The 21,314-nt window shown below is 39.6% G+C and overlaps 1 protein-coding gene across 1 annotated transcript in view; it reads right to left on the reverse strand.

Moving 5' to 3' along the window:
• Window positions 1–10,907: 10,907 nt before the first annotated feature.
• The window catches only part of LOC116048911 (matrix metalloproteinase-17-like), a 78,521-nt gene continuing 68,114 nt past the window's right edge, over window positions 10,908–21,314 (reverse strand). Inside the window, exons 8-10 of the mRNA XM_031298220.2 lie at window positions 20,109–20,261; window positions 19,291–19,548; window positions 10,908–12,562 (exon numbers count right to left, since the gene is read on the reverse strand). Of these exons, the coding sequence (XP_031154080.1) occupies window positions 12,237–12,562; window positions 19,291–19,548; window positions 20,109–20,261 (737 nt within the window). The 3' untranslated portion in view covers window positions 10,908–12,236. The remainder of the gene's footprint in view (window positions 12,563–19,290; window positions 19,549–20,108; window positions 20,262–21,314) is intronic.

The raw sequence follows: 21,314 nt of genomic DNA on the forward strand, positions 1-21,314 counted from the left end.
TGGAGTCTGTGGAGAAAATACACAAAACATACAATATATACAAAACAGGAACATTCTCACAAAGCATGCAGAACTTGATACATCATATCATAGGCCAGGATAGTTTCAATTCTTAATTCCTCTTCAAATCAGTTATACAGTATATTATTGAAGAAGTGTTTTTTTGTGGTTGAAAGTAAAGTACAGAAAATCAAACACCTATTTTATACTGCATGGCATCTGTGACAATTTAATTACAGCCCAAAGTGAACAAATCATTACAGCCCAGTGTCACATTGCACTTGCATGCTCATACAGAATAGTTCGATCTAATGAGATCAAACTTACCAGAGATGTGTTGCATGGTACTGTGTCCTCCTGTTATCAACACCTACGCAGAAGTCTTGAGACAAAGTGCTGCTTTCAGATGATCTAACACTGAAGTCAAATACACTGGGGGTCTCTACCCTTGAAAAGTCTGAGCCTTGAACTTGATTGGTCACCACAGAAAGGGTGGGGTCTGAACAGCCAAGGGGTGTGTAGTCGGAGCAGACTGAGGGGGCAGGTAAGAATATTACCTGATGTTATTCAGTTGCCATTTTATGGGACTGTGTAGATTTTATTCTAAGACTATCTTTATAGCGATGTGAATGATAATCTCTTAAATGGGAACATAGACTGTAATATTGGCCTGGTTGTTGTTGTTGTTTGTTGAGTGATCTTGAACAGACTTCTAGGGACTCAAAAACAACAATTGCTTCTATGATTTTGTAGATACCCCCAAAGACATACTAATCTACCTAGGACTCAGTGGTAGAATAGAAAAATAGAATATCTTTAATATCATTGTGCAAGTATGTGTGATGATCCAGCAGCGCTCACCTGTAGGTGAGCACTGTGTATGTAGGTCTGACATGCATAAAATATTGTCTCTCTTTCAGTCCAAGTTGAAGGACAGTGAGCTGAATTTCAAAGTGCCTGGGGGGATGGAAGAGCAGACAAACAGGTCCCGTCCTGGCAGCTCTGGTTGTGTATTGAGAACCAATCGGGAGATTACAGAGGTGATTGGAGTTGCGGTGTAGCCTTGACAATGCTGCTAATCCTATGAGGCCATTTGGCCCTACCCCCCTCCTCAGCCCCTCCACCCCGTACTACCTCCTGTACCCTGGGAGGAGAGCGGGCCCTCTGATGGAGCCAGCAGTTAGCAGCCCGTTAACATGAAAGACTGATGGGAGGAAGGGAAGAGTAGCAGCTTGGTACTTTAGAATACAATATGCATAGGGTACAGCCCCTGAATGAATCCTAGATGAATTTTATCCTGGACAATTTCTTCTACAGAACTTAATTTAAAATTCTAGTGGAGTTCTCAAAGTTTCCAAAGATACCAAATATGTCAGGCTGATTTTCTGGGAAATGTGTTCATAAAATGATTCACTAAACATCCTAAACATTTCCAATTGGTGGAATGGTTCAGCCATATAAAACATGCAATCTTAAGGGTTTGTATGTTTTCATCAGTGTAATCATCATACAGCGTTAATGGAGAATTAGAACAAGCTGATACAGAACATATTGTTAGATAGAGTGGAATTATGCAACCGCTACTTAAAGAAAAAAAGGAACAAAAACTAAATGAGGGGTTAAAACGCTACCATTCTTAAGACAAATGAATGATTGTTTACTTACTTCAAGAAATGAAGAATATAGTATAAAAGTTAACTTAACTAAAATCAAACATTCCAGCTGAATTGTTCTGAGCACTCAAACAGATTTGTTTGACCTTAATGCCTCATCGCCCTTTAAGAACTCAGTGAGCTCAGATTTGGGAGGAGATCCAGATCAGCTATGACTTGCTTTTGCCATTTGCTGCACCCTGTGTCGAGAGAAACTAAAACAAACTGGACATCAGGCATCATAATGAGCAGGAAACTGGAAAGAGGTGAATTATGTGCAATATGTTTCTCATTCTTTAAATAGTTTTTAGCTTGTTTCACTCAACGTTTTTCTATTTACAACCAAATATAGTGCCTCCTTTTGAATTTTGGGTTCAGATTAGATGGTGTGAGGGTATATTGTATATTGGGAAAGTTGTGGCTGAAGATGTGTTATATTATTTACCAGATCCACCTCTCCTGATTTTACAGCACACTTAGAAAGAGTGGCTCGCTGCCTTTGTGAGGCTTTCCTACTCTATCTGCAGGCATGTTGAAACATTTCTCCTCTGCTTAAATCTACTTCAGGCTTGAAGATGGAATTCAGTCTGTTCCGGCCTGCGGCATGTGTAACCTCTGCAAATATGCTACAAAGTCAAATTTGTGTAGAAAAATACATCACTAACATCTGCTTCTGCTAATGGTATTTCAGCATGATTGGGCAGTGCTGTAATGGGAATGCAAATGAAGAATTGTCAACATTTTGCATTGGACTTCAGGTCATTTGCTTCACAGTTTTATCCGGTAATTTGCAATGATTCAAATAGTAAAGTGAACTGCAGAACACCAGAAATCAGATAAGGGTTAGATGTGAGTAACATTTATCCTGCATTACATTCATTTTGTGTCTTGTTGCTGTAATGCAACAGTGCTGCTGCAGTAAAAATAACTCATGGCACAGGAAATGTTGTGGTTTCAACAGTTTCGAAAAGTTAATCGGAGCTGCAGCTGAAAGATGCAGTGCATGACCAGTGCATGCGGCAGCTCGGAGACGTGGCTCTGTGATCTGTACCGCTTCAGATAAAGTGGTATGGTGAGTGGCTGAGTTGTGTGGGATGAATAATCTGAGGTACTCCCCAAGCAAGTCATTTTAAATCCAGGGAGAAGGAGGTGTGTGTCTTTGTGTGGGGAGGGCGGAAACAATCACCTCCAGCATCTCATAAACAGCACCCACAACTGTCAGCCTAAGATACAGAACTGACAACTGATCTGTGCAAAGATAAGAATCGTGAAGCTGCATTGTGACATTAAAGTTGTTCCAATGCTGTTATGTAATAAAAAATGTAATAATAATAACAAAAATAGATCTAGAATGTAGGCTAATATATACTTGATTTCACTTTAGTTTTATGATACAATTAACACACATATATGGTGTATTAATATTTACCATTATCCCACAACTGTAGAGATGAGGAGAAATGTTTAGAGACCACAATAAAGTTTCACCAAAGCTCTTATTTGCCAGTACTGCCACCTACTGGATGTTTTCTTTAAAAACTCCATTTACTCACAACTGTATTGATATATTTGCCTTGGGTCGCTGTCTTGTCTTGTACAAAATTGATAATCTTGTCCTTGTAATCAATTAATACCCAAAATGCAATTCAGCCTTCAGCCTCAACAGTTGTCCATTAACTGAACTGAAAAAGATAAAATCAAACTTTTGGAAGGAAATGTAGTTCGTGTTACAACAGCACAAGAAGAAGACAAGAAAAAAACAGAATGCAGATATAAAAATGTATAAAATATACAAATAACAAAAACAGCTATGTATATACAGTATTTACCCTAAACCAGTGTGCCTATATGTATGTGCAAAACCTAGTTTTCTGATAATCCAGATCAAAGAGATATAGTAAATGCAGTATGTTTGTGAGGAAAAATGTATTTATAAAATAAATATAAAAAATAAAAAATATGTATAGGTGCATTATATACATGTTTATAATATATATATTTACATTTATTATATAATATATATAATGATTAATGAGAGATAACATGATGATACACAGAAATTGAAAAACAACATTTCAGCCAATACACACTTAATCATGAACAATATAAACATATTAAAACAAAGTGCAGAGGGATTTTAAAAATGCCTCTAGTAGGAAGCAGCACTTTCTGCAGACATAATTCCCTGGTCTGCTGAGCACGCTGACACATGCAGTTGGGAAAACGAGCTTTTCTGCTCCTAATATAATAATGCAAAGTACTCTCTCTGAAGGCTATTTTACAGGAGTGAAAATAATATTAGGAGGAAGGTAATGCAATTGCCAAAAAAGAACTCTAGGGATAAAGACATATTTACATTTATTTCCTGCACTCTTGTACTTGTACTCTTGCACTATTGTTTGAGCGTAGAGAGTTTTGTCAGAGGCATGACGAATGAAATTTCTTCCAGCACTAATCATCTGCAAATAACTAACATAGTAATGCTTGAAGTATGCAAATTACACTATTAATTCTCACTTTTGTGATAATATATGATGTGTGGATTTACTGCGATTGACTTGAGGCTAAAGGTCATGTTTCTAAACACAAATTCACAGACAAATTGACAATATTCAGCTTGCTATAATGCTGGCTGAGGAAATCTCTTGTAATGGTGTTGTATGTATCGATATTACTATATTGTAAGCTGTTGTGTATGCTCATATTTTGTCTTTTGCATTCAAAATGTAAATAACATTCCTAAAACCTACACTGATACATGGAGAATTTTAACATGGAGGAAAACATGCATGTGTTAAGTGCTGTAAAGGGCTAATCAAGGGCATCTTAAAACTATAAGATGAGCATGGAGAGGGAATGACAACTCTGACTTTTAGCGTGAAAGGTGTGACAAATTAAAGGGAATTGAAAAGGAATTGATGAAAAGAGATGAAGAGAGGAAAGACAGAAGCTAATGGAACAATTAAATGAAAAAATTAGAGGAGGAAGGGAGGAGGAAAGGCAAGGCAAAGAGAAGGGCAAGTGAAAGTGAAGGCAGAGGGGAAAGGGATGAAAGATGAGGAATAAACCCTTGAGAGAAGGAGAGAACAAACCTCTTTAGACTGGGAGTGGCAGCTCAAGATAAAAAGGTAGACAGAAATCGAAAGGATATTATTTCATCCTGGAAAAAGACAATAACAAAGAAAAGAGGCCTACAAAGTAAAGATACGGAGTTTAGAGCAAATATGTTTGTTTCTAAAGTAGAATATATTTATCAATAATTAAACGTGAAAGGTCAGACACGCAAGTAACTGTAGATCTAAGAAAAACTGACAGAGGAAGACCCAGGGGGGCAGACTTTAAGTCTATAAACAGAAGCCCACAGACATATTTAATGAGATACAGAGGAGATCAGAGCTGAGACCCCTGCAGATATGTCTGCTACCTACACTGCACCAGTTGGTTTGGGAGACATCTGAAGGAATGTATGAGTGAAACACTGAAAGGGCTTTAACTCGCTTGAACCCAAGTAGTTTATGGTCTATAACATAATCATGGAATATGACTCTAAAATGACTTGGAAAACATTATGGACTACAACCAAAAGCAGAATACCGATACTATACCTTCACATATAGATGGCCTAAGCAGATAGAGAGAAGTCTCTAATCAATCATTGGACAGGGTTAGATTGAAACTAATCGAACAATGCATTTTTCAATTACTGTTTTGAGTATGGACTATTAAATTAAAAAAAAATACAGTACACACTATTTCTTCCTTAAAGTTAATTAGATTATTAGGATCATGTTTCATCTAACCAGACTCTGCATCAACTTTTTTTTCATCATCCTGCTGGTTCAACATGTTATGTCAAAATATTATATTTCATCACCAGCAGAGGGGAGCAGAGCGCCAACAAATACTAAAGGCAAAGATATGTTTAGTACAATAGGTTTGACTTTTCTGCATATTTTCAATGGTTTTAAGAATAAATTCAAACAGCCGTTTTTAGACACATTTTTTTCAGTATAAGCTAATATTACTATAAAAGCTAAGCCATACTTTGCTTTCACTCATGATTATGATTGCATGCTACGGGCAATTTAGAGTCTGCACAGAAGAATACTTCGCTCATCTATTTCATGACACAGGAGCGTAAGAGAGGGACGATTAGGTCAAAACTTACAAACTCCCTCACACTGTCTCTATCTTGCAAAAATACATCTATTTGCGACGTTTCTGTGCTAGACCTTTATCAGGCAAATGGTTTGTGACAATCAAAGCCATCTTAAATAGGGAGTGGCTGTAAGTCATTAGGACGGCATAAATACCAAATATCAATTTACTGTATGACAATACCTCCCAATATTATACATGAAGCTAGAAAAGTAAAACACTCTGTACACTAACAATCATAAAAGCCCCAAAATGCTTACATTAGTGTGTAAATTCCTATCAAATGAATGCTTAAAGCCCAAAAGGCTAAACTGCATCACATACATTCCCAAATATTGCATTGGTAGATGAACCTGTAGGGATACAGCATCGATAAATACATAAAAAATACAACAAGGCCTCACAAAGTTCCAATGGGCAAACGCTACATCAATGTATACATATCCATAATCAAATTTACATCTAACATATCAAGGCTGCATGCATTGAATTAAGTAGGTGCCTGTAAATATTATAACAAGGAGTATGTAACTCACCTGATCAGAAACACCTGCATGTGTTTGGGCTGAGGGAGGACAGTGCAGTAACTAAAGGAAACCCACACAAAAACACCCAAATAGAAAGGGCCAAATCTAGAATTCAAAGGAAGGAAAGGAACTTCCTGCTGTGACAACCTGGCATTTCCTTGATTTTGCATTATTTGAATAAGTCATGAAGAACATAGCTGTTGAAAATTCAGAAACGTTTACAAGTCAGTGCTGAGCCATTTGCCACCACAACAGGTGGTACATCTTACAGTTTACGTCCTACCAAATCCTCTCAAACATCCCACGACACATACTAAGTTTTGCAGGGAATTTGCTCCGGCGGTGAATATTTCAGCTTCAGCGTGGTTCACCTCAGACTGATTGATTGTCTCTGCCCGGAACCCTGCCATTGATAATGCGTCCAAAGGCCTTCAGGTGTCATTTCCGGTTAAAGAAAGGGATCCGTGCACAGACAACAGTATCTCACATATTTAAATAAAAATAATAAATAAAGAGTTTAGTCATGCATGCAGAGGGTGTTAGAGTTAGATGGTGGGGTTCATAACTCATGAGTATTCCATGTGCATTTATACCTGGATTTGATGTGCTGTACTTGAGGATGATTGGTAGTGTGAGAGCGAAGAATGGACCAGCATGCAGGTGTTTATTTTGCCAGATTAAAAAATGTCAGACCAGCCACAAAAAGGAGAAACATAAACAATTTCATTAAGTTTATCAGTTAGGGTCATATGCCGACAATTAGTGAGAAAAAACCTTCACTGTGCACTCCTTGTTTTTCTTCTCAGGCAGGTCAGGGAATTAAGGCCCGTCAACAGAAAGTGTGTGTGAGCATAAAGACTAAACCCAAGTGAACATCATCAGATAAATGTTGATCAGATGAGTGAGAGGTATGTAAACCTTCCTCTCAGCATACATACCACCATTGGCTCAAGTAATTTACTTATTGGGAGTGAAGAAAATAAGTAAGAGGTTTTACCATCCTTTACAACTTACTGTAGTTCCTACAATTGGGCTGTTGGCAGATTTCATTGTGATCCAAAAGAGAGCACTCTGGCATCCCGTCTCCTTGCAGCATCTCCCAGGGCTCCAACACTGTTCCTTGTCAGGTGTTTAGAGGTCTGTCGATGTGTATTCTGCACATGTGCCAACTTCAGGGGTCCTGCTCCAAGCTCTTTGATGTGTGCGTGAGGACAGGCAAAATGCAAAATGGACAGTCACAACAACAGCTGCTCCTCTCTCCTATGACCACCCCCTCCCGGTCTATGGAGGGCTGTCCTGAAAGCCAAAAGCATGCACACACGCACGCGCACGCGCACGCGCACGCACGCACGCACGCACGCACGCACGCACGCACGCACGCACGCACACACGCACACACACACACACACACACACACACACACACACACAATCATATGCATGTGTCTGTATGGGGTTAGCCAAGCTACCAGCAGTACAAAGAGAGTGTGAGAGTGTCTGATAGAGAGCACGGTTCAGAATTCTTATCACTGCAGAGCACTGACCTCGCCTGTCTGAGGCAAGCTCTCACTCTCTCACTCACACACACAAGGGCACGGGCACGGGCAGGCACGCACGTATACACGCACACACACACACACACACACACACACACACACACACACACACACACACACACACACACACACACACACACACACACACACACACAGGGACCTTTGGTTTTTGACACAGTACTCTCTGCAAGGCTTTTATTATTTTCTAATTCCTGATTTAAACTTAAATCTGTTTATTACAACTCAATTTCATAGTTTTGAAATTGATTTATATCAGTAACACTGATCATGTTTGTTGAGATCTGTGAACGTGACAGCATAACTAAAAAGAAGTCAGACAGGGCGAGAAACACAAGCAATCAGATGATGAAATTAGGATTTGGAAGAGAAAACACAGACTGTCTGTTTTAAACATCCATCACAGTGTTCAGACCAACCTGATACCGACTCTTCCTGCTTCAACTTTGACTTTCTGACTTGCCATAGTAGTCCAACAACATATTGGATGCCTCAGGTTTAATATCCAAATAAAATGATTTAGACAACCTGGCTATAATCTGTCTGATCTTGTTGGACCTTAAAGTAGCGCTGTCACCCTGTACCCAGGTTACTTTGGTGAGTATGATGATAGAAATGGTCAAGACTACATATTTTCCCGATACCAATTCCGATACCTTAACTTGCGTATCGGCCGATACCGGGTACCGATTCGATACCAGCATGTTAAAAAACACTTTTATCATGTTTCAACAGCTGTATACTACTAACCCCATATGGATGTGATATGATTGCTATTATTGTTGTTAAACTCTTTGTGAAACATGAACAAACACAAACAATGAACGCCACAGAACTTTCTTTTATCATCCAGTTTGACTCTGTCATAACGGAAAAAGAATAGAAAGAACTATTTTAAAGTAGATTATATTCGGGGCTAAATTACGTGGTATCGGATCGGTGCATAAACTCAAGTACTTGCTGATACCGATACCGATACCAGCATTTTAGGCAGAATCAGAGGCTTTTCCGATACTGGTATCGGAGCATCTCTAGTCAAACTATTAAAAAAGGCCCAAGTTGTGATAAACAGAATTGTATAAACAGCTACTGTGGGGAAACATCATTACTATCTCGCATGTGGATGATGTACTGCTAAATTGCTTCTATCTCTTTAGAGATGACATTACATTTTTCGGTTTTGTTACCTGGCTGCCAGTTCCTCTATTTTCAGTTTGTCTGTGCCGTGTATTAATCTGTCACTTCCTGTCCATTTGTTTCACCTCTTACTGTACGCTCTCTTCCTGTTAACCATCCCACTGCAACTTCTCAGTTTTGCAAGCAGCTCCTCCACTCTTGAATATTTTAGTTACAGAGTGATTGATTGGTTGTGCCTGGCCCCATCTGGAGACTAGCAGTGAGAGTGTCATGTGGGAACTATAGGAGAAGCTCTATGAATGATGACACTGTTTTAGCATATTCAGTGAAATTGTAGTTTTAAAATGATAACTTTTATCTTCAATAACATTCCATTATTACTAAATTAAACACATTGTTCTGTTGCTAGTGTCTTGCCAAACAGGACTTACAGCCTGAAAGTGACCCATCCCTGCTGTATTTGCCTGTGGGTGCAGGTGCTCTACTGATGGCTGCTGAGCCACACCAGTTAATTAATACCACTCGAGTGTGTCAAGAGGAGGGAAGGAAAACTGCTGCTGTTGGCAGAAATGGCAATTGAGTGACTTTTTAAACTTTTAAACTTAATTTTACCTCAAAACAGAGTGAAGTTTTTGGGTCTGCATTATTTTGGTATGGGTTCATCCGCAGCCTTTGGGTAGAGTAAACATCCACAGCAGCACTTGCACCTGCATAGACAAGCACATATTGTATTTGTGCCTGTGCATGATTAGGACATTATTTAAGTGTGTAATGTAACTGTATGTAATGTGTCAAATTGTGGTATTGTTTGGTGTTTGCAAGGGCATAATTTCCACTATTCTGCCCCTTCTCCCCACTGTTACAGTTTCAGTTAGATTTGCTCACTTAAATCTCTTTAAGCAATATCTTCTTACTGTTCAGCTGTTAAAATCCAGATAAAAGAAAAGAGGAGGTGATAAAAATCGGAGTCGCCTTAGATTATTACCTGGCTCTCACAGCAATTGTCTTAATGAGCAGCAGTGGGTGGTTTGCGAACTTAATTTTCCCCGGGTTTAACCTTTTAGACTAAGCTAGTGCCTGACTCTCTGAGAGGCAGAGGCTGTACCTGCAGCCTGAGGAGGCTCTACTCAGTGGAGATAAATAGTGCCAACTTCACTGCACGTTTTTGGATGAAAACAAAAAACAAAATATTGAATCATGCCTTAAACATGCTGAATTGAACATCAATAAAATATTAAATGTTAGAAATTGCAGTAAAGAACAGTGTTCCTTTTTAGTGAAGATGCACATTCAATATTTATCATATCATAAAGTAAGATGTCTCTATCAAGAAAAAAAATAAATAAACGTGATTTTAGGCAAGGTTAGGGGTGTAATACAGCATTTCCACTTTTTCGTTAGACTATCATTAATTTGTAAAGCATATTACAAATTTCATGTGTTATTTTCTTGTATATCACCCCCGGTCGTGTACCACGACTCGACAGGCCTAACATCCTGTTAACTTTGATCTGTGAGTTAGCAGTATCTGAGGTGCTGAATATTTCTGGTATAGGTGGCATTGCCTTTCTGATTCTCTCTCCTTAAGAAACATACTACATAATCCTCTGCCAGCAAATGTGTTCATAGAGCAGACTCAAGAGTGAGTGTGTGGTGTGGATGACATGATGTGGTTTGCATTCCTGATGAACAGCAGTGACCATTACATGAGGAAATATTAAGAACACCAGAGAGCAGCTCCCAGCTGGTGTCTGCAAGCTGTCATGTTACCTTCATCTGTCTTCAAGGCCGGGCTCCTTTTTAATGACGCTAATTACACTCTCGCACCCACACAGCCGCAACACTGAGTACTCAAAATAATCTGTCTCCATACACATTTATTAAGCCAATAAAATCATTCAGATGTTGTTTAATTTTTCTACAAAAATATTTTACATTAGAAAACACACCTTAAAATATACACAGTCCACTTGGTTATGCAATAACTGCAGAACATTTTAACTCAAATATATCAGTCTCTAGGTAAATATATCTTTACAGCAAGAATAAACCCAAGGGACGAGTTGTGACTCTTTACAAGGAGCTAGGAGTGCTAAAGGAAATTTTCAGTCAACAGTCAAAAAACTACTCAAACTCTATGACCTGATCAAAGAATGTAAAATAAACTAATACTATTTCATCTGAATTTGATACATAAGATACAACTAAACCAAGAGGAGGGAATGCTTCTGAACCAAAGGTGCAAATGATGAAACCGTTGGAATATGTACATGAGCAGCAGTCCCTCACTTGAGTGAGGGAAGGAAACCGGTGCTGACAGTCCATCCACCGACTCATACATCCATCCTTATGGCTTACACAGTCACACTGAATGTTAGGTGAATGGAAAGTGTTGGTGGTGCACACAGCATTGAAAAATAACTTTTATAACTTCAAATCCAAATGTTACTCAGGATAATCTACATACTTAGTTGTAAACTGTTTAATTTAATCTACTTTTGAAAGAGGGAATGCTCCTGATGAGTTCTATGGATTATCCTTTTTGCAAAGGCACAATACTGTGTAGTTATCCAAGTGTAGTTTTTCAGTGTGTTGAACAGCACAAATTCATTTCACCTCCACTGTATTGGGTGGAGGCAGAAACTATTACATAACAACAGAACCATCTACATGGCTAGATACCATTATAAGTGCGAACATACTGTATGTTTTTTGGCAATTTTGAACTAATTTTGGTGAACCAACCATGTAACAAAGCGTTGTAATTTCATAAAATAAGCAACAATGTGTGTGTTGGTACACTGTTCACCTTTGCACCTGCCTTCATCCCAGAATGCCTTTAACTTGTCTGTATGTGAGGCATTGCAGCTGTGAACCTGCTGCACATGAAGACAAATAATCACTGTTGGTGCTCTTGGAGTATATTTCTATAACTTTTTTCCTTGCAGAGATGAGGCAGTTTGACCATTCAGTAAAAAACTTTGTAAAGCATGTGTAGGTTGATGCCCATAAGGATGACTACTTTAGCTAGCAGCGCCCACCAAATGACATGTAAAATAAATAACAGCAAAATTAGCACAAAAGGATACCAAATGATCTAAGAAGAAGAAAATATTCCAATTTTTGCATCTGCTGAGTGTCCAGCTGGCTCAACCAATCAGCTCAAGAACTTTGTCCCATGCTTTGACATCATAGCAGTTCAGAGCGGAGGGCCAGCGAGAGCGTCCAGAGAGGTGGCAGCAGCCACAGGGGAGACGGGGAGGGGCGGGCGCCCAAAGGCGAGGCGGTGTCAGAGGTGCAGGAGCACACCTCGTATCCATTCTCTGCGTGGTCTGGGTGATGGTGCACGTTCACTCTAGTCTCCGTGCTTTTGGGCTCTGTGTCTGGAGAGTCCGACTGCATCTCGGTGCACAGCAGCCAGTCTTTAGCGATGAGGCGGGGGTAACCTGCCTCCACCTCCATGTCGCTGCTCGGCACTCGCCAGTACTCCTTTCCCTTGAAGAAATAGGACGAGCCTTCGAAGACAGAGCAGAGATTCGGTATTAGAACGGAGTGCAATAGTATGTGCTTTAGTATACACAAGGTACAGAATTGGCTTTGCTCTGATGTGTAATACACAAGCAACAAGAACACATACAACATCAAGTGCCTTAATATCATGAATCAGTGATCCACAGTGCAGAGTGTTTATGCTTAGTACTTTCACACTGTTATTAACATACCCCACGGTACACCTGTTCGAGACGGGGTGGGAATAATTTGAAACAGGGTGGGATTACAAAAGTATGAGCAGGTATAGCCTTACAGCCATCGTGGAGAATCATATAATTTCATTCAATACACCAGTAGTGCAATCCTACCAGTTTACCCACAGGTGAGTTTTGGAGAGAAAGAGTCCAGATCAGTTGTCAAACTAGCATGGATGATTTCTAGAGCATATCATGTGAGATTCTTTTTTTTTTTTTTTATTCTTTAATCGCCTTTAATCGACAGGACAGCTAGGTGAGAAAGGGGAGAGAGAGGGGGAAGACATGCAGGAAATTGTCACAGGTCGGACTCAAACCCTGGACCTCTGCGTCGAGGCATAAGCCTCGAAGTATATGTGCGCCTGCTCTACCCACTGAGCAAACCAGCCACTATCATGTGAGATTTTGAAGTTCTTTTTTCCTTCCAAAAAACATCTGAATGTACCATCTATTTCATATCAGACCCTGCTCTTCAATGTTACATAACCATAAACAACAAAAAATACATGATATTCATTCTTACTCTGTAGAAAATAGCATGAGAAATGGGGTACTGTTCCCTGTTGAAGTGTTTGTGTAACCTCCAGTCACACACTTACTGAATTATTTTTTTTCACAGACTCAAATCTGCACTTTGCAGAATGCACTCACATAAAAATAGAGCTCTAAGTGTATTGACACAAGACTAGCCTTAAGTCGCAAAAACTAAAACCAACAACCTGATTAGCAGTTGGTGCACTTGCTGTGCAGACTGTAGGCTCCATTCTCTCCGTATGAAAATAATAATTTAGCTGGCAAACGTCAGTGTTACAACTCAACATGTGTTGTGACAAGCTTATATTCTTTGGTTGATGTTAGGTATTATGGGATGACGATAATTTAACTAGGGACTAAAGCAAATTTAAGGTGGCAGATGTATCCTGTATACACTTGGATGTTGTAGCCAAGAACTTTGCTGGTGATAGCTGCAAAATTGAGCACCCACGTTGGAAGAGACTGGATAATTGAGCGCCAGCAGGAGAATGCATAAACATTTCTTAAATTAAGAGTCTTTGGAGAGAAGGTGTATTTTGTTTTGCTGTTTAGAGGAGTTGGTTATCAGAATGTCTGAACTGATTCTGCCTTACTGGTATTATTGCTTTTGTTGCATCAAAATTATACTTATACTGTAATGTGCATTTACACATATGTTCTATTTAAAGAGTGAATAAGTAAAACTGGCCTGAATTACATACATAAAAGGGATTTATGTCGTTTTGGGGGTTCTTTGTGCTGGCACAGAACACAGCAACCCCTTTTGAGCATTCTTGACACCATAATTGCACTGTGCCAGCTGATCGTTACTGACACGCCCCCCTACTGCGCCTGTCCTTTCACTTCAGGGTACTTAAGTTAATTAGAGTTTCTAAAATACCAAATGGGCATTGGTGGAACAAAATTGAAAAAAATAAACACTGTGTGCTTCTAATGAAAATAGCACTTTGTATGAACAAAGCCTCCCTCCAATATGTGTTACGTGCCATTATGAAAAATAGGCTCATAAAATAGGCCGCAATATTTTTGACCACACACTCTTTTTGCTCTTCTAGCATGCCAAATGTAATATCTTATTTAAATGTATATAAATCAACTTCATGGATTGTTTGAACATGTGCTCATATAGGACAAAAAAAAACAACAGAATTTGGAATTTGGTTCAGAAACTGAATTTGTTAACTGGAAGTCCACCACCTCCCACAAGGCTGTTGACTGAGACAAACAAGAGGAGAGAAGTAAACAGGTGATAGTATTGTGGCTCATTTTCTCAACTGGTGATTGGAATGAATAAGAGGTGAGAGATAAACAAGTGAAGGAGCTCGAGCGAAGTGAAGACTGTTACCTCGTTAATGGCCTTGGAGCTGTAACTGTGGAGTAAATATTATTCTGGCTTGACTGCTTTACTCATAAAATCTACAGAAAAGAACTGAATCTTATTCTGTCATAAAGGCATGGGCGTAATTTATAGTCAACACATTACATGAATGTATGTACACACCTCAAACCCATTTTTTCATACTAAAGATGTAAATATATTTAAATACAAATATGTAGTTTCATTTCTAACAAAGAATCAGTAGTTTCCTAAAACAGCTGGGCACTGAGGTTTTAAACAAACGTTACATAACGGGAGTAAATAGTGTATTTATTGGGGACTATTTCAGCTGTGGATTAATACACAACACTAACCGTTCATGGTCATCGGAAAAACATTTTTCCCAGTGAAAACGTCATCATTCACGTCACTTCATGTGGGAATCACAGGTGGGAAACTGGGGCTGGAGTTTGCTAACAGAGTTTCCCAGTTGGTCACGCGTCGCTGACAACTGACGTACAGAAACATGGCCGACGATCGTTCAAATGTGTTGAAGGGTGAGAAAATTCACGCATGCATGTAATATATTTTGCCAACGTCCACAATGTGCTATCGATTTAGGTTGTAGTCGTCCATTGGTTTCAACAGAGTAACCTAAATTAGTTATAAAAGTTGTGTGCTATTGCCAGTAACAAGTAAACCAATTCAAGTCAAGTAGGCACTCGCGTAAGAAAACAGCAGCAAATCTTTGTTATTGCGGCCTCCATTTTTCACACACTGATGCTCTAGGCTACGCCCAACAATTGGTGGCAGTCATGCAACAAGTTGTTATGCCAAATGCCAATATAACAGAAGAAGAACACGCATAAACAGTGAAGCACATCAACGCTGGCAGTCGGTAAAACAACGTAATCACGGTTATTACGTCTCTGATATTCCCAGGTGGCATGAACGGACCATTAGTAGTTGTGGTAGCAAGACAGTGTTTGTGGGATTTACTCAAAATAAACAACAGTGCCTATGTTCATGGTAATGAAGGAACATGTCACCCAGTGCAACGGTGTGGCTCATTGATGTGTTTTTAATAGTTTGTGTACAACAATGGAGCTCTTGGCACAAGGAGGAAGATATAGCACGCTTTGACTATGTAGCAGAGCTAAAGCCATTACTAGCCATTATAACTGTAAATATATTTTATTACTAGTCCTTTCCTTCAGACTTAAGAGGTGTATCCTGTCCCCCTAAGCTCTGTTACTCTAAAACATGGTTGTTTTTGTTGGTAAAAGTGTATTTTCTGCAGGTTGTTTGTTAAAAAGGGATTTAAATTACCACAGCGAAAGCTTTTGTGATAATGTTGGTTGCGAGTAATTTGTTGTAGAGTAACTTGTTGAGCTCACCACGTCATCGGTGTCTTTGCTTTCTTGATTGTGGGTTCATAAGAAATAACTTACTAACCAACCTTTAGCTAAATAATTTCTTTCTTTGTTTTAGTATTTTCTGGAGCTTGTCACCACAAAGTTGCCACTGATTCCAAAATCACTACATGAATCACTTCCTGGATTTATGGTTACAAAGGTTGTAACTTTTACTCTTCTAATGCGACACCACTACAATTATGGAGGCTGACTGTTCTTGGTGAACTTCATCCGCAGGTTAAAGATACAGTAATATTCATGCCTGATAAATTTCATTTTCCACTCCCTTTACCTTTTTCTCACCATGACAACAAAATTATTCCTGGGTGCCATACTGATGCCAGCAGCTATGATTATCATCATCATTACAGCTACATTCATGCCCGTTATGCCTCCTTTTTCCCCTCCACAGCAACCATTCTCTATGGGTTTACTGCCTTTCTCCGTCTCTCTATGATTTCTCTATCTGTCCTCTGAGTCAAGTCGTCTATCTTCCGAACTTTATTATCTTTCCTCATCCTCAGGTGTCCCCATATGTCCTCGTCTGGATTCCCCTTGTCAGATATACCTCCCCGTTTTTCTGTTCGATTTTCATAACGAGGTGTCACCGTATCTCCTCTTTCCTTCTTGCTGTCATATCACTCTTTTCTCCCCCTGTCTGTTTTTATGTCTTTTCTCCCTCTATTCACCCTGAGCTGTTAAAAACAAATGGAGAACAGGCTTTGATGTGGCTTCAGTTCCCATGCCCCATGGTCTGTCTATGTGCGTTTGTGCATGTAGGTTTCCAAGTTTACCCTTCCAGGATCTGTGGTGATAATAGCCGGGGGTGAAGCCGAGTTGGTGCTGTGCAATTGGCCTTGCCTCACACACGCACACATACACACATCAAAGAGCTTGGAGCAAGACTGAAGACATAACACAGACCACTAAACACCTGACAGGCCCAATGGAAAGAGCTTCCCTGTATTCACATACTGCGGGGGATAAAGGACATGCAGGCTCCCACTGAGAGTGGCATCAAATTTCAGGACTCAGTATCTGGTTTTTGGGGGGTATTTTTAAAACCTAAAAATGCCCCCTAACATCATTCAGAGCCTAATGTGCTTGTGCACACACACACACACACACACACACACACACACACACACACACACACACACACACACACACACACACACACAGAGTAGTCTAACAGAACGTATAGTGTTAGAACATTTCAAACCTCTCATTAACATGCACGTGATCGGATGACTTTGATGCTTTGATGGAAGCGGGTGGTGTGGCCTTGACACTCAGCTGCCACAGTGGAGCTGCTCACTGTGATAACACTGGGCAAGCTCCAAGGTTTGAACATGTCATGTTCCACTGTGTGAATGTAAAGCAGAGTGTAGTGGCAAAAAAGACCATGTGTGCCAAATCAGAATAACAGATAAAAGGTTAAAAAAATATTTTGACATACGAAAAAAGTAAATAATGTGCCTCTAATCTGTATACTGCAGCTATGCCAACATGAAATGTGCATGGATACAATCAGGGAGACTACCAAAATCAAATAAACTGAAATAAAATAGAAAATAAATAGAACCACTGTATGAATGATAACCAATCTAACATCGGATTCGATTTTTCCAGGTGAAATGTCTCATATAGTATGAGAAATAGAAGTGGACATTACATTTGAATTCAAACCACTTTTAAGATGTAGTAAGATTATTCTTTATTCAAATGAAACAAGGTGTTGAACCCCGTATTCCCACTCAAACATCAATATAATGTAACGTATTGACAATGGCACCACTGCATTGCCATAATAATTGGGTGCATTGAGCTAAACGATCAATTCATCCTCATGGGACCATGAATGTTCATCCATAGAGTCATGCTGCTAACATGGCTAAAAAGACACATACACCTTTATTTACTGTACAGTGAGTGATTGCAACTATTTCAGTGTTTTACTGCTCCTGGGAAGTTTGCTCAGATTTGTAATCTGATTGTAAAACTTCATCCAAGACTTGAAGCTGCATGTTTGCTAACTTGCATAATTGTTCCATCCCTGTCTAATATTTCTCTTGTAATTCATTCATCTTTAAGGATTTCCCCTGAGAAGGATATTGCACTGCCTTGCCTTTGGCACCAGCAGATACCAGAGCTACCAGTGGTCTGATGCTTTGGTGGAGTGTTACAACTCTATTTTTCTCTGAGAAATGTAATCATTTATCGCCGGAAGAAACAGACAGTGGTGATTCGTCATTTATATGTTAAATGTCATCAATCAGTATGTCTTTATAAACTATTTTTTATAAAGATAGCAGAGGTCAAAATATGTCACTGGCTTTATTCTACACACCTTTTCACTCTGGGTGATAGATTACTTATATGGTTATGGTTTTGATCATTTATTTTGTGGAATATTGAAAAAGTACCAACGCAAATTTATCATCACACATCGATTTGAAGTTCTTTAGAGAAGTAGCCATGTTACTGAAACAGAAAAAAGACAAAGAGAGACATCTGCTCTTGTGGTATTCTATACGGTTTTTGTATCTGTCATTTATCAACTTATGGTTGGCTGTTGTATTTTATTGTAAAGCACTTTGTGACACTTGCTGAGTAAAGGTGTTATATAAATCTACTTTTAGCTTACTTAAGTTTTTACTTCAAAAAGTTAATTAAAAGAGGTTGAGATATTGACCACACTTTAGATAACTTGGTTGCAACAATAAACGTATTGTAACAGGCCACGTGATGTGTCATCTGACCACGCCTAAAGGCAAATACCGGACCCTCATTTCCACTGTTGCAATGGGGGTTTCAGACACTGTTAGACAATCTGACAAGCATTTCACTTGAAGCATATTGATGCCTTAAACCGCAAAACAAAGCTAACTTCAATCCTCACCTTCAGCCTTAAACGTTAGTGTGAGATCTCGTGGACAAGGGGTCAAAATTACTCTAATTTCTCTGCAGAATGACTGGCTTTACTCAACGTGACAGTTTGAAGAGCACAAATGACCTAAAAGTCAACAATTGCCTCTCTTTGAGTTTTGTGCATGACCCATTAGGAGAGGGCAGAACCAGGCCACTCTGGAGGTACTGCTTCTTCCAACATGCCAGGAAGTACCTAGAAATTCACTAGGAGGAGCTAGAGGAAGGTTCTGGGGTAAAGTAAAACAGCTGTGGTCTCAATAGGCAGCTAGAAAATTGTGGTTGATGATACGGTTACTCACCATCAGACCACCTCATGGCGTCGTCCAGTTGTGGCGGCAGCCCCTTCCAGAGCAAGCTGTCTTTGGGGTAGCCCAGGTCCATACGTCTCAGGTGGTCATCGTAGCGCCAGTAGTGGTTGTCCTTGAAGAAGTAGGTTTTGTCGTTGTGTAGCCAAACAAAGGCTGCATCCACTCCTTCCAAGGGTAGGCCGAAGTCACTGATTGGTCGAGGGTAGCCCTCCTCCACGTTATTGTCTTTAAATACCCAGTACTTCAGACCTGAAGAGGGTGGGCACACAAAATCTACCTAATGATCTATAGTTTTATACATCAAACACAGCAGACAGTGTGTGCACTTGGGATGATACATTTGAAAAGGCAAGAGATCTAAAAGATATGTAAAAGACACGCTTGTGAAATAAAAATACGATTTTTAGACACATATTTTTGTTACGCAGCCAACGGAGAACGTTCTCTGCCAGGAAAGCTGTTATACCTTTTATATCAAATGTGAAACATGCCCTTGATTCTGCACCCATGTTTTTTATTTATTTATTTCAATTTATAACTTATCTGCACTCTCACATCGCAAAATGTCGCAATTTCCTTCAAAGTCCCAGTAAGAAAGGCGTGAACAGTCTCTTTTCATCTTTCATCTCTTTATAGCGTGGATGAATCACATTTTATAAGTCTGCAAGTCATAACAAGTTTTTTTAAAAAATCCTTTAAGTTTTGACTTAAAATAAAATCCTGTGATTGCAGATGACCACTGACACTATTGAACATTTACAGACTCATTCCAAGATCTGATACACATTGAAATGTAGATTTTACTCTACCTTTGAAAAAGACTATTTTGTGGTCCCCAGGCCTTTCATACACAGCATCCACACTGTCCAGATTGGGTGGGAGGCCCCTCCAGAAGCGATGGATCTGAGCAGGACGCAGAGACACCAGGTGCTTCTCTCTTGTTAGTCGCCAGAAGAACTTTCCTATGAGAAACAGGACAGTTAGAAGCATCAGCACTATTCAGGATGCTGACGACAAATAATAGTTGTGGTGTCTGTCCATTATTATTTGTTATTTTTTATGAACTCCCCAAGGGGAAACTTGCAACAGTAAAAATGTAAATGAATAGAATGAAGGCTATTATTGGCATGTTTGTGTAGAAATGTTATAAAAAGCAACTAAATGTATTACTCCAATTAGTAAGGTTGACTAGCTGGGTTGTATGAACTTTTTTCTCAAGAAAGGCCTAAATTAGGGTTAACGTAGGGCTGGACGATTAATCAAAAATGTATTGACATCGAAATTCTGAAGCCGTTATCGACACATTTTTCCCATGACGATAATTTTGATAATTTATTTCTGTTGATAGGCCTACTTTCTTCTCAAAAACATTATACCGCGTGTGCAGAGTCGAAAAATAACACTCGCCAGTCGCTAAATGCGGGGGTGGGCCGACACGCACACACAGAAACACTGGCGCACAGACCAGACACCAGCCACTACCTTCTGTTTACTGATAGCTAGCGTTTAACTTTAAGTAAGTGGCAATGTTTGGCAGCCAGCCTTCCAAAAGAAAGCACAATGAAATTAAATGTTAACCGATCATTAACTGTTGACCGACAAGCAGGAAACAGTTCACCCGTCCGGGAGGATCTGACACACTTTCTGCACTCCGTGTCCGCAGACAGCTGTAGGCTTGTACCAGCGTTGATGTTTTGTGCATTATCGGACACATGCAGCGACTTTCCCGAAACCGCTTGCAGGACTGACACAAGTCCACAGCAGCCCGTGGTGTGTATGTCCGAGCCTGTCTCCACCGCTGCCACCTGCAGGCCGTCAGCTGTGTGTCTGGCTGGTATACTCTCGGACGGCAGATTTAACTCGCCGGTCCTCATCAATATTGTTTCATGTGTCACGTAGCTCTCCACAAGTAGAAAAAAGAGGAGCTTAAAACCCAACTTACGGATTCAAAGTTAGGACTAACAAGTAAATTAGCAGTTAAAAAAGAGATTGTATAGCCTATTTACATTTTTACA

The sequence above is a fragment of the Sander lucioperca genome, chromosome 1, assembly GCF_008315115.2.
Source record: "Sander lucioperca isolate FBNREF2018 chromosome 1, SLUC_FBN_1.2, whole genome shotgun sequence".
Taxonomy (NCBI): domain Eukaryota; kingdom Metazoa; phylum Chordata; class Actinopteri; order Perciformes; family Percidae; genus Sander; species Sander lucioperca.